Genomic DNA, 15031 nt, shown 5'->3' on the forward strand with positions numbered 1-15031 from the left:
CAGGTCTGTGCCCTCCACCAGACTGTATGATCCCCGAGGACAAGAACCACAGCTTATTCATCTCTGTGTCACTCACAGGACATAGCATAGGTACTCAGAAAAATCTTGGTGGAGTAAATGAAGAAGTAAGAATTCATGTCCCAATTAACACAACACTGTAAATCAACTATACATTGATTAAAAAAAAAATCTATGTCCTCATTTTTTCTATAGTCCTTTTTTTCTTCATTTCCTAATCCCAGGTATGCCCCCTACCTCTTCACTGACTAATACCATGCCACAGAGGTTGACATTTCACAACCTTAGGAACAGCCTCATTTGTTTTTAGGTAGATGCATCTTGTATCAGAATGACTTTTCAAAGAATTTTATCAACTAAGAGCACTGGTGCTATAGACTGAATGTTTGTGTCCCTCCAAAACTCATATGCTGAAATCCTAACCCCCAAGGTGATGATATTAGGAGGTGAGGACTTTGGGAGGTGATTGGGTCATGAGAGTAGAGTCCTCATGAATAGAATCAGTGCCTTATAAAAGAGACCCTGCAGAGCCGCCTTGCCCCTTCTGCTATGTGAGGACAGTGTGAAGACGGCTGTCGGTGAAACAGGATGCACGTCCTGACCAGACATCGAACCTGCCAGCGCCTTGACCTTGGACATCCCAGCCTCCAGAACAGTGAGAGATAAATGTATGCTGTTTATAAGCCACTCAGTCTATAATATTCTGTTACAGCAGCCCCAACACACTGAGTCAACTGGAGTAGAAAATAAAGGACTGAAGCGCATTGGCAAGTACTGGTGCAGAGAGCAGATTTCACATACAGATCAGGGGCAGGCAAAATCCAGGACCTCGGGGCTTTCCATTGAGATACATACAAGCAGGGAGGGGGGATGATATTCATTCGGGAAAAAAAATAATTCTTTAACATTTAAATGAAAGGAAAACACAGAAAACAGGCTATCCTGTCAAAAGACACAAGTAGTATTATCTTAACAGCTAACACTAAAAGTCCACGGAGGAAGGGAACCAGCTTCAGAGGAATATCTCCATCAGTTGCTTGTGGTACAGAGAAAGGCCCAGAAATCTCCTTTCAACAAAAACCAAGGTAGCAGAGAACAAGTACACTGTTCTGCTGGAGAGAAAGAGGGGAGTTGGTACTTCTCAAAAGGAAGAATGGAGAGAAGAAGGAGGGACTCAGAAAATGGAAAAGAGGACATAGTGAGAAAGTGGGAATTTGGGGCTACCTAGGAAAAGCACAGAGTGGGGGATCTCCCAAGGCACCCAGAGGGCTTTTAGGATCAAGGGTGTGTCATAAAAAATATAGATTTTTCCCCTCCCCTTAACCCACAAAACTTTGGTAAGAGGAATGCTGCACACACCAGCCTTATAGTCATAGTTGCTTCGAAGAAGGAAATCAAGGCCAAGGGCTGTCCATATTTGGATACGCATCAGTGTGGACCAAAAATTCAGAGAGACCAGAAGTAACCATAAGAGCAGAATATTCCTGAAAATTCAGAGAAACCATGGGAAAGCAAATAGGATGTCTTCATGAGACCCCAGAGGATATCTGGATTACACATAAAATTGCAGAAACATGTGTTGTGGAAGTGAAAGGAGAATTTAGAAGTTAAAGGGATGATTTCTGAATAATAGATGCTAAGCCACTGATTGAATAATCCCACTTCAGCAGTGTTTGAACTGCTGGCCATGACGAATTAGTGGGTGATAAAATCAAATTGGCAGATCACAACTAGTAATTTTAATGAAATGATAAAATGGAAAGGGATAGTTCAACCCCACTAGCCAGGAGGGAAATGCAAATTAAAACCCTGATGAGATATAACTCCATGGCTATTAGAACAGCTAAAATTAAAAATAGTGACAATAGCAAATACTGGTGAGGATGCTGAGAAACTGGATCTCTTATATATTGGTAGTGGGACTGTAAAATGGTACAGCCACTCTGAAAAGTTGTTTGGAAGTCTTCTACAAAACTAGGCATATACTTACCACATGACCCAGCAATCACTCCCTGGGACATTTATCCCAGAGAAATGAAAATGTATGTCCACACATACCAAAAAATGTACACAAATTGTTCATAACCATGTTATTTTTAATAGCTAAAAACAGGAAACAGTCAAAATGACCTTCAATAGGTGGTACATTCATACCAGGGAATACCACTCAGACATAAAAATGAACGAACCACTGGTACACTCAACAACTTGCATGGATCTCACGGTCATCACGATGAGTGGAAAAAGCCAACCTCAAAAGACAAAATTTTGCAGATGGAGAACAGATCAGTGGTTGCCAGGGGTTATAGATGGGGGTGGTGTGCTGGTAGATGAGATTATAAGAGTAAGTAGCACCAGAGATTCCCTTTACGGTGTTAGAATAGGTCTGTATCTGGACTGTGGTGGTTGTACAAATATATACACGTGATAAAATTGCATAGAACTACACACACCCACACACATACACACAGGGAAGAGTGCATATAATTGGTGAGATCTGGAAAAGGTCTATAAATTGCACCAATGTCAGTTTGCTGGGTTTGATACAGGATTACAGTTGTGTAAGATGTTGCTATGGCGTACACAGAGGACTTCAGTGTACTGTCTTTGCAACTTTCTGTGAGTCTATAATTATTTCAAAATCAAAAGATTTTTTAAACGAAAAGGAATAGAACAGAGAAGGAGGGCATCACTCACAGTAAGAGTGAGTATCAGTTCTGGTGAAACATTTGTTTCATTTGTGTGTGCTCATGGGAGTCCTGGGTCACCGTGTGAAATGTACTTCTTGGGAGATGGGAGGGCAGTCATCAAGGTCAAAACCAGTTTGAAAACCATTGCTTTATAGCAAGCTTGGAAGACTCAGAGACCTAGAAGGGGCCAGGCGGATGGTATGAAGAAGTGAGACAGGCCTGGTTCATTCATATTGTCGTCACCTCTCTTTTTCCCGTATATCAGTCATAGTTCTTACAGTGTCAGGTCTCATAACGATATAAATATTCTTTACTTCCACAGACACATATGCTCTTTCTTAATTTTTTTAACTACGTGGCACTTTTGATCTACGTGTTCTACCAGTTTTGATAGTGAATTAGTTTTTCTATTGCCAAGAAACAAATTACTCCAAATCTTAGCAACATAAAATAGCATTTATCATATCACGGTTTCTGGGAATGGCTGAGCTGGATGGTTCTAACTCAGGGCCTCCCAGGAGGTTGCAGTAGAATTGTCCGTCACAGCTGCAGCCTTCTGAAGACCCATATGAGGCCAGAGGATCAACTGCCAAGCTCACTAGTTGACAATCCTCAGCTCCTCGCTGACTGTTGACCAGAAACTCATCATGCGGGCATCTCCTTAGGACTGTTCCCAACATGGCAGCTAGCTTCCCCTAGAAGGAGAGATACAAGAGAAAGAGAGAGAAAGTCAGGCACCAAATAGAAATTCATCTTTTATAACTTAATCTCAGAAAAGGCATACTATCTCCTCTACCATATGCCATTGGTCACACAGACAAACCCTTGTACAATAGAGGAGGGTTGGACACAAGAGTAAGAACAAGAGGCTGGACCGTTAGGGGCCATCTTGAAGGCTGATGTCTACAGATAGAGACCTGGGAACAAGAAATATTTACCTATTATAAGTAAAACACCCATACATATATAATACATGGCAATTGACACTGGTCTCCATGCTGCAAAGACATTAGGGAGTGTTGGAGAATCCAGTAAAGTGAAGTTGACATACCCCATTTCAAGGGGGCAGCTGCTAATCATGGCGCTGCCATAAGAAAATATAGAGCCAGGGTTGCTAGATCGTCAACTTGGAAATCTTCCGCTGTTTGAGTATTGCCTGAAGTTTTTTGTTGAGTTTAATGTGGCCAAACAAAATAAATAAACCATCTGGATCCAAGCTGCAGGTTACAAACCCTGCTGCAAGGTCCAGGTGAGGGTGGTGCTGTGGTTGAGAGCTCAGGGTTTGGAATCAGACGTGGATTCAAGTTCCAGCCACGCCAATTTACCTGCTGTGTGACCTTGACGACGCCTCAGAGCCTACCCTGTAGAGCAGAGTTGATCAAAACAGTGCCATTTCACAGTGTTTCGGTGCAGTTTAAGTGAGATAATACATAAAGTTCTTCTCTCGGGGCCTGGAACACAACTGCACAAAAATATTAGTTGCCCTCATTCCTGTTACTCTAACCCCAGAGGTGAAAACTGAAACAATAACATCCTCACCCAGACTGCAACTGTCAGCCACTTGGGCAACCTCAGCAACTGCCAAGCTTGATTTAGGGGTTCATCCACACATCTCCAGAGCAGAACAATCATTACTGAGGCTGAAGCTCAAAGGCCCACTTTACTTTCTTCACCATTTTATCTTGGGGAGTCCTTAAACTCCATGACCTACAAAGAGAAACGGTGTTCGAATGGTATGGAAAACAGAGACGTCACATCTTAATTTCCTTCCTTCGCATACCTCCTTGGTGTGAGAGTCACACGGCTATTTTCAGGCTGGCAAAGCTGACAACCAAAAGGAGGCTGTTTCACAACTGGAATGACAGCACAAGAAGGACCTGGGAGGTCATCTAGGGAGAAGAAGTTTTGCTCACTTGTGAACCTACTGAAGCCCAAGGTCTGAACCATCTCTATCACAGTCCACATACCTGGCTGTCCACTCCTCATTGAATGCCTCCAGTGACAGGGAACTCATCACCTCCCCCAGAGTAGCTTATTCCATTTTGGTTAAGAATTTTGTGCATTTGTTCAAAGAATATTGATTGAGCACTTATTATATATCAGGCATTGCATTTGGCGTTGGTGATGCAGTGGTAAATGAGACAAATGAGGTCTCCCATTTCCTAGTGTGGGAGACAGACAATAAACAAAGAAATGAATTTATAACATGTTTGGTAGAGATAGATTTGTTGATGAAATAATCAATAAACAATCTATAATGGGAATAGAAAAGAGTTTTATCTGAGTCAAACTGAGGACTATAGCCCAGAAGACAGCCTCTCAGTTAACTCTGAGGAACTACTCCAGAGAAGCATAGTTTTCAGCACAGTTTTATATCTTGTCAGAGCAAAGAACATTAAACAAGTCAGGGATACATTCCTTCAAGATTTCAACAACAAAAAAAAATAGATCAGAACATACCCAGCGAGTCAGTATGGCCTTGGCACCTGGGAAGGGAGTCATTTCACTGAAGAAGTACTAGCATTGGCGTCCCAGGAAGGGAAGCATTCAATCTTTATTTTTAACATGGGCATTCTTTACTTCTGGTCAATGCGCCCTTTTCTTCAATAATTAAAACAGATGTACAATGTACGTTTGATAGGCCACAAATAGGCTGTTCTAATTAGCATAAAATTCAAGTTAACGCATGTGTAAACCAGAATGACTTCCCCATACCTCAATATGTACAAATTTCTTTCATCAGATTCTAAGAAGAAAAATGAAACAGGGTAAAACTTTAGAGAATGTTAGGGGTGGTCAAGGAGGGTTCTCTGAGGAGAGGGTGCTCAAGCAGCTTTCTTAATGAAATGAGAAGGTACACAATGTGAATATCTAGACTAAGAAGAACATCTCACATGAGCATTTCATCAAGGAGTAAACAAAGCAGAAGTAAATGTCTTCCTAACATTCAAAGGAAATCTGGACTGAACTCTTTCTGCTTATTCATACAGCCAGAAATCTCACTGCCACTTGAGAGTTAATCCTGTTACATCTCCCTGTACTTGCAGGGTTAATGGTCAGGCAGAGAAGGCTCTGCATCTGTCCCTATCAAGTTCATTTCATCATATTTTGTCCATTTCTCCACTGGATACACTTTGCTTTGGCATTTACAGTGTTGCATCCTTCCTAATACAGTCAGCATTCTATCTACATCCCCATTCAAGTCCCTAAAAATAATCGTCAAATTGGCCAGGTCTGAGGGCTGGAGTCCCATGGCAAATCTCCAAAGGCTCCCCTCAACCCCGCACCAGATTGACAGTCATCAAGACTCCCTTTGGTCCCTCTTATTAGCTCTTCGATTTCCTGTGCATCCTTCTCAATGAAGATGGAAATGTAATTGGAGTTGAGTGGTTCTCCTTTCTCTACACCATCTGTGAACGGTACCCAATCGGTTCCAAGCAGCAGGCTGATATGTTGTCAGACGAATGACGGCCCAAGACATAAGAAGGCACAAGCATGAGCTTGTTGACTGACTCAGAGTCATTCAGTTACTACACTAGACTTGTCACTAAGAGTCTCATCATCTTTCTATCTTCCACATCCAGAACACTGCCAGATGCCCCGTGGGCATTTGATAAACCTCTGTTGAAAAGTACGTGTGTGAGTATTATAGAAGATATTTAGGGAAAAATCCCCAAATGAGACCTAAGACCCGGCACCCCTAAGTTATGATTTTTCTATCTCATGGGAAAATGAGTTGTGTTGCTACGTAACAAAAATTCCCAAGACTTAGTGACTTACAAAAACTGCAACATTTATTTTGCTCATGAATCTGGAATTTGGCCTGGGACAGCCTGTGTCTGCTCTACTCAGCATTACCTCATGTGCTTGCACGCTTAAGTGGTTGATGCTGGCTCAGATCTCAGCTGAGGCTTGTGGTTGGAATGCCTGCAAGTGGCCTTTCCTTATAGGTGCTTGGTTTTCTCAGAGTGTGAAGTCACCCAGAGAGAGAGTCAGGCAGAGCTGTGTGGCTCATAAATCGAAAAGCATAATTTCTGCCACATTTTATTCACTAGAAGAAAGTCACGAAGGACAGTCTATACTCAGGAATTAGTGGGACAAGTGTCAAAGAATATGCTGACTTTTAAAACCACCACCCGTAGGATTGAATGAGACTAATAGGTTTTACCGTTGTTCTTAAGCAACAAATGCCTGAGAGGATCCCTGCTTCCTTAGAGATGGGCCACAGAAGTGCACTGAGAGAATAAAGAATGTCTGCAAGTCTACTTAGAGCTCCTTAGTTTGGATATCATGCAGGCTTGATATGTTTGAAACATATGTCTCTACAACTCTATCGAGAAGACATAGATTCCCTTGTTTCCCAAATAAAAGGAAATTGGAATTGGACTTCACCAAGGGTCCAAATTAGGACAACTTCACAGGCCATAGGTGGGACCCAGGAAGGTAATACCTAAATAACACTTGGCACTGCATCTGAAGAGGAATCCAGTGCCATAGAGACCCTCCAAAGAGTCGACGTCTCTGGATGTCTGGATATTTTCATGCTCAAGTTTGGCAGATCCTTCAATCGTGTATGGCAGAGACAGCTCCAAGACCTTCCACCCCTGCTCTTACTCCTGGGCACACAGCTTGACTACATTTCCCAGCCTCCCTTGCAGTTTCATGTGACTGAGTCAGGCCAAAGAGATGAGGGCAGAACTCATGGAGACTACTTCCAACCTGGTCCATAAAAACTCTAGTGCAGTCCTCTGTCTTCTCTTTTCCCATCCACTGGCTAGATGGAGTAAACATCCAGGACCTAGAGGAGGACAGAGTGATGAGAGAGAAGGGGGCTGGGTGCATGAGTCACTACATGGAGGAAAGCTGCCTGAACAGAAACAGCATAAAATGTTGCTGCATGAATGGAGAATAAACCTCCTTTGGAGGTTGTTTGTTATGGTTGTTTGCCTGACTGTGAAGTCGGATTTTTATTTAAGAAATGTTCATTCCCCTCCCTCTCCCACCATGGGTGGAATATAATACTTCCCCATTCCATTGATGGTGGGTTTGGCCTATGGGATGTTAACAGACAAGAGGCGACATGACTTGCTTTTACACACACTTCAACACTTCTGCACTCTCTTATGCAACAGCAGTCTTGCTGTTTTCCCATCACCTTGAGAAGAACAAGCTCCAGCTAGATCCTGGGCCAGAGCATGAGACAGCTGTGGAGCAGACCTAGATCCAGTGAGCCTAGCTAGCTCAACCCAGCAGCTCCTGCCTGCAGATGAGTGAGTGAGAGTAAGTGATTACTGTTTTAAGCTACTGAGTTTTGTGATAGTTTGTTACACAGCATACTGTGGCAATAGTTGGCTGATACACTAATGAAGTGTGTGTGCCATTCTCATGGGGCTGCCATGTTAAGCTTCCACTTGATGCCTGCTCTTTACCTCATTTAAGTTTTATGCCAAAACTCTTTTACATATGAAGAGGTACAAGAAAAGACTTGCCCAAGGTCACACAAGGAGTTTGGTATATCAAATTCATAAGCCCAAATTTATTTCCTTCTGTTCCAAACGCATTGAAGGAATGTGAAAAAAAAAGCGGTTAAAATCAGGAAGGGATGGGACAGAACTTAGGATGTTTCCATCATATGCCACTTCAAAAGTGCTTGGTAATACTCCTTGACATTTGGAAACTTCAGGACAAATAAAACAATGACCAGCTTCACCTCCTAGGTTGTTCATTTGTGGAACTAAAGATGTTGCACAAGATGAAGATACAACTTTTCTAAGAAAGATTTGCATAGTTGCAGTATACCACTCCCATAACGGGTTAACAAGGGAAACAAGAACCTTTGTAGGGACATCTTCAAGGTTAACTCAAGGAGGAAAATGGAACCTGGGGACACAGCATCTCCAGGAGCCCTGTGAGAGAAAGAACACCGCAAGGCCCTGGGGACTGCCTGCTCTCACCACAGCCTTTCAAACCATGCTTGCATCAAACATCTAAGGGAGCACCAGCCACGGGTCCTGCAGGAGCTGCCCAGCTCAGGGAAGGGAGACAACCAGCCCCCAACCTGAGCAAGGAGCAGTGGAAACCTATCACCTCACCCCGAAACCCTCACCCCCACCCCGTCTTTTCATCTCTAGGACCCTTGGCTCGGATTCTTTTAGTGTGAGACCCCGCAGGGGTTCACCTCCCCGAGGAGAGGAAAAGAGGGTGAGGGGGTTTCTGGTGTGCTAAAGGCCAAAGACGTGGGGACTGCCCAGGGGTGGGGTGTCTCCTGCGAGCGGGGACGGCTGCAAAGCGCGTGAGCACCCCAGAACACCCATACTCACAAACGACACGCTACACACCCACACCCACACCCAACCACACACCCCTCCCCCGCTGGCCCCCCACGCCCCTCCTGCGGGTAAGGAGCAGACTCCCGAAGAGCGGAGTGCAGCACCCTAGAAAAAACTGAGGGCCTGGCGCCCACCCTGGCCGCGCCTGCACCCTCCACGCTGGGGACCCGGAGAGCTGTGGGCACTGGGCGTAGGGGCCCCGCGCGCAGGAAGTGCCGCGCCCAGCCCGGCGGGTAGCCAGGCGGAGGGCACGGCGGGAAAGCCAGCCGCCCGCCCTGGCCCCGCCCCCCCGGCCGCCGGTGCCGCCCCCGCTGCGGCGGGCGAGGGGCGGGGCGGGGCGCGGCATATATAAGGCGAGGGGCGGGCGCCGCTCTTTTGTCTCTTGCTGCAGCGACGCGAGTCAGAGCACCGGAACCGCGGGCTTGGAGCGGAACTTTTCGGTGAGCGGCGCGCTGGGGCGGAGGCCCCATCCGGGTGGGGTCGGAGCGGCCCTTCCCCGACGGGACGCCCGGGCCGGCCGGCTACGCCCTGGGGCTGTGGAGGGGGTGCGGGACGCGCCCAGATCCTCGGCCTCCGGGCTGCCGGGAACGCCCCGGCCGGAGTGCCACGTCGAGGGGCGGCGGCGGGGAGCGCGGAGGGGGCCGCTGGCCCCGACTCCGGGCCAACCGCCTCGGTTTGCCCGCTAGGTTTGTTTTAAGAAAATGGCAGACAAGCCAGACATGGGGGAAATCGCCAGCTTCGATAAGGCCAAGCTGAAGAAGACGGAGACGCAGGAGAAGAACACCCTGCCGACCAAAGAGAGTGAGTCCGCCCCCGCCTCCGGGTCCTCGAGCTCCCAGCCCAGTCCCCACCCCGCCCTTCCCCTAAACCGAGCCCCGCACCCCATCCGGCCGATGCCTCCCGTCGGGCAGCCCCAGCCCCCCTTTCTGTTGCACAAGGCGCCTGTCCCCAACCCCAAGCCTCTTTCTTAATCCCCAGACCTCGTGGGTGCCTCCCTCGCCCAGCCCAGGTTTGTAAGCGCCTCGGTTGGCGGGTTGCAAGGGGTTCCCATCCCCCAGTGCCCGCTTCCTGCCCTCCACAGCCATTGAGCAGGAGAAGCAAGCGAAGTGAAATTTCCTAAGAACCTGGAGGATTCTCTACCCCCATCATCTTGGAGACCCTAGTCGTGATGTGGAGGAAGAGCCACCTGCAAGATGGACACGAGCGACAAGCTGCACTGTGAACCCGGGCACTCCGTGCCGATGCCACCGGCCTGTGGGTCTCTGAAGAGACCCTCCAATCGGACTGCCAAATTCTCCGGTTTGCCCTGGGATATTATAGAAAATTATTTGTATGATTAATGAAAATAAAACACACCTCGTGGCATGGCTGGCGTGGTCTGAGTCTGTTAGTTGAGTATGCGTGGGTAGTGCCACTGCAGCAGAGCTCCAGCCACCGGAGTCGGAGTTCCTGCCGCAGAGCGGGGGAGGGGGTCGCAGGATGGGCTGGCTTGCAGGGACCATCTCTTGGTTTTGAGTTGCCCTGCTTCTGTGTAAGATTTTACGGGTTATTGGCCGCTTACTCTTGCAATCCATGCAAAATTTAACCCCACTCTTCATTCCTGGAAGCTGTTTTGGAAAATGCTCTTTTAAAAGAGCAGAATTTGTTTTTGATAAGCTTTTATAGTCTCACCGTTTTCTCTGGCCTCATCATAGTTCTGATGGACACCAGGAGAGAACAGGGATTTAAAGTCTGAGAAGAAAGGGGGAAGTGACTGAATCTGGAATGTTGGAAATTGGGCGAGGTCACAAAGTCCCCGAGAGGCTTTCTCTTGGAGCTTGAAAAAGGAGGCATTGGAACAAAAACAAAGGCGGGATCCAAGGAAAGAACAGCAAGAACATCAGAACTGGAGGAACCAACACCAGAATTAGAGAAGCTGTGGGGGACAGCCTAGCTTATTGTCTTTTAACCCGGGCTCAGAACCTTCCACAAAAGCGTTAGCCATTAGAGGGAGTGCTGGGCTGAGCAGCCTCCGGTGCTGTGATCAGCCGGAAGAGTGGGAATGTGGAGGGAGGGCTGCCGCCAGCAGGGGCAGCAGCAGAGCCCTGCTGGGTCACACCCGCTGGACCCACAGGGAAGGGGCGGGCCAGCCCAGAGGCCCTAGCGGAGGAGGAGGAGAACCTGGGGCTGCAGGGCATTCTAAAGCACAAGAAACAGGCTTGTGATTTCAGGGGTGGAGTTTCCTTTTAAGGAGGGAGGAGATGACACATCGTGTAGTGATTTGTCCCACATCTGCCTGTAGTGATTTGTCCCACATCTGCCTGACCGTCAGGGGCTGGACACTGGGTGAGGGCGGGTAATTTGAATGAGGTGTGATCCCAGTCCACGGGGCCTTAAAATCCAGTGGGTGAGATCTCCGCCGCGGTAGACCACAGTCAGGGACACCTGGGCCAAGGGAGTCACTGCCCGTGTGACATGGAGTGGCTTGACAGTGAAACCTGTGCTGTAGAGGGTAAGTGGGCCTGGGGAGGAGAAATAAGGAAGGGACACATTAAGAGGCCACCGGGGCAAGGGACACTAACCTTTACTGAGTGTCAGCTGTGGGCCAGGCACTGTGCTTGGAGCTTTAATTCTCAGAAACTCTATTAAGGCAGTATGATTATCATCCCATTTTATAGACGGGGAAGCTAGGGTTCAGAGAGACAGGAATTTGTTGAAGACACACAGCCAGTGAGTAGTGGAGCCAGAATCTGGGGCCAAGGGTGTGCTTTGGGGGATCTTATAACCCCAATGTTCAGGACATCCACTGCGTCCAACGTTTCATGAGCATCCACTACTTGAAGCATATTTATAATTGCCCCTGTTGGGGTCCATTGTTGGGAGGTTGAGGAAAAGGAGACAAACCACTACTACCTTCAAACAGTAACACAGTTGGTGGTGAGAGGGCTTTGGAGAAAAATAAAGCTGGGTAGGGGATCAGAGTGCTGGGGTGAGAGATTGGGAGCAGCTCTCCGTTTTCCTTGGGATGGTCAAGGAGGGCCTCTCGGAGAAGGAGGCCTCGGAGCAAAGACCTAAGGGATGTGAGGAGGAGAAAAGTGGACACCTGGAGGGATAAGATGAGCGTGTTCCTGGGGAGGAACAGCAAGTGCACCCTCACCCAGGGGCCTCTGGGGAAGAACAAAAAGCTGGGCCGGAGTGAGCATGGCCTAGGGAACTGAGAGGTGAGAGGCCAGGAGATGGAGGAGGCAGATCTTGACGTCCTTGGGCTGTTGCAAGGTTGGCTGCTGAGGGGTTCCCTTCCCCCACCCCAAGGTGCCCTGTAGGTAGCCCTCTTGGGGATGAAGCATCCTGTCTTGGCACACCACACCCAAGGCCTCTTCTGGACCAACCTGCTCTTGAGGGGTCCACCTGCAATGCAGACCCCAGGCACTCTTCCCCCAGACCCTGTAGACTCCTCGTCCCCAGTGGGCTCACCCAGGAGACCAGCTCCAGTGTCCCATTCCCAGGACCCTCTTACTCTCGGACGATTCCCATGACTTTCTCACCCCCTCCGCAGGAAATCCTTTCTATTCTGAGGTGGTGGGGTGCCCATGAGAGCCTTGCTCTTCCTAAGAATTTAAGAAGACAAAAATCCAGGAGACTTAGGGCACTTTTGTTTTCCACTCTGAGACAATGAGCTCATTGGGGCCTCGCCAAGGTGGGGAAAGGAGATGCGGATAGGCAAGCGGGCTGTGAGTTATCATTTCAGAAATCTTATCACACACACCACATTGGTTTACAAGGTAAGGCTGGCCTTCCTCAACCCATCCCAGCGCCTGAGCTGCTTCAATGTGTGCACATCTACACATCTCTTGGTCTGAATGGTAGAACCCCCGGAAGACAGACCCAGAAGGCCAAGCACTGGCCAGGAAGGCTGCCTCCCTAGGCCCCGCCTCTCTCCCCATGGTGGATTGCAGGCAATCCCATGGGCATCACAGTGGAGTCAGCACCAGAACCTGGAGCTGGAGTGTCAGAGAACACTGAAGCACCTCAGGCCCACCCTTACCTTCCTTCCTCCCTCCCTTATCCCACCATTTCTATTCCTTGCCACCCGGGAATACTGACACCCTTGGGAGAATTATACTGAATTACCGGTTTCTGCCCTTTTCCTCCTATCTAAGCATTCAGGAACCAATTATTAGTCCAATCACAAAACGCGGCTTGCTCTGAAACTAAAATACAACTGTAACTTTTCATTTGAAACCTGAATTTCTGGCTTCATTTTCTTATTTCATCCCTAAGACAAGCGTTAACAATTCGGCCTCCATGTTATGAATGGGGCTCAGGGCTTGGGACTTTCCACTGTCTTTGTTAGGGTGCACCAGGGGACTCAGGATGACAGAAGGTCCCAATACACACACTCCACCTCCTATTCAATAAGCATGTGCTGAGTGCCTGGTATGTACCGCAGGCTGCTCAAGGTGCTGGGAAAACAGATGGAGGCTGCCTCAGGGAGCACCTAGGCTACATCAGAAGGGAGACCCAGCCTGTCTTCCCAACACTTCCCAATCCCCCAGATCGCTCGCCCACCCTCTTCTCTCATCCTCAGGCAAGCACTTCCTCTTCTCAGGCAACATTAGGTGCCTTAAAATAATAGAGTCTCTCTAGATCCCTCACTCAGCATCCCCTAATGTTAGCATCTTTCTTCATTACAGTCCAATTATCAGAATCAAGAAATTAACATTACACTACTATTAATCCCACTCCTGGGCATGTACCCAGACAAAACTGTAATTCGAAAAGATACATGCGCCCCTACGTTCATAGCAGCACCGTTTACAATAGAGAAGACACAGAAATAACCTAAATGCCCATCAACAGATGAATGGATAAAGGCGTGGTACATATATACAGTGGAATATTACTCAGCCATAAAAAAGAGGAACGAAATTGGGTCATTTGTTTACACTACTATTAATCCCACTCCTGGGCATGTACCCAGACAAAACTGTAATTCGAAAAGATACATGCGCCCCTACGTTCATAGCAGCACCGTTTACAATAGAGAAGACACAGAAATAACCTAAATGCCCATCAACAGATGAATGGATAAAGGCGTGGTACATATATACAGTGGAATATTACTCAGCCATAAAAAAGAATGAAATAATGCCATTTGCAGCAACATGGGTGGACCTTGAGATGATCATACTAAGCGAAGTAAGTCGGAAAGAGAAAGACAAACACCATATGATATCGCTTATATGTGGAATCTAATATATGACACAAATGAACATTCTACGAAACAAAACACTCACAGACATAGAGAACAGACTTGTGGTTGCCAAGTGGGAGGGGGCTGAGGGAGGGAAGGATTGGGAGTTTAGGATTAGCAGATCCAAACTACTATATGTAGCATGGATGAACAAGTTCCTACTGTATAGCACAGGGAACTCTATTCAATATCCTGTGATAAAACATAATGGAAAAGAATACGAAAAAGACATATAACTGAATCACTTTGCTGTACAGCAGAAATTAACACAATATTGTAAATCAACTATGCTTCAATAATTTTTTTAAATTATACTACTATTAACTAAGCCAAAGATCTTATTCAAATTTCACCAGTTTTTCCACTAACGTCCTTTTTCTGTTCCAAGATCCTATCCAGGACCCCACATAACATTCATTTATTTCTCTTTAGTCTCCTGCAATCTGTAATAGTTCCTCAGTCTCTCCTTGTTTTTTATGACCTTGACACTTATAAAGAGTATGGCCAAGTATCTGCTGAATATATCTCAATGCAGGTTTGTCTTATGTTTTCTCATGATTGGACTGATGTTCTAGATGTATTTTTTGATAAGCTGCACCACGTTCTTTTTGGAGTGGAAAGAAAATATTAAGTGCCTTAGTTCCCATGCTTTTTGCCACCTTCTGTCATTTCCCTCGCATGGGAAAAACACTCCTGTGTTTCTCCTCTCTATTCTTCCTGCACTACTCAACCATACGTGCAGGAAAATCTCTTCAGTTTCT

General features: G+C 47.0%; 1 protein-coding gene across 1 annotated transcript; it reads left to right on the top strand.

Annotated features, from left to right (window-relative positions):
• Window positions 1-9388: 9388 nt before the first annotated feature.
• On the top strand, window positions 9389-10402 carry TMSB10 (thymosin beta 10). The gene is made up of 3 exons (XM_024129879.3): window positions 9389-9477; window positions 9724-9838; window positions 10119-10402. The coding sequence occupies exons 2-3, from the start codon at window positions 9739-9741 to the stop codon at window positions 10145-10147; spliced, it is 129 nt and encodes a 42-aa protein (XP_023985647.1). The 5' UTR covers window positions 9389-9477; window positions 9724-9738; the 3' UTR covers window positions 10148-10402.
• Window positions 10403-15031: the final 4629 nt, after the last annotated feature.

This window comes from Physeter macrocephalus, chromosome 12, assembly GCF_002837175.3.
Source record: "Physeter macrocephalus isolate SW-GA chromosome 12, ASM283717v5, whole genome shotgun sequence".
NCBI lineage: Eukaryota > Metazoa > Chordata > Mammalia > Artiodactyla > Physeteridae > Physeter > Physeter macrocephalus.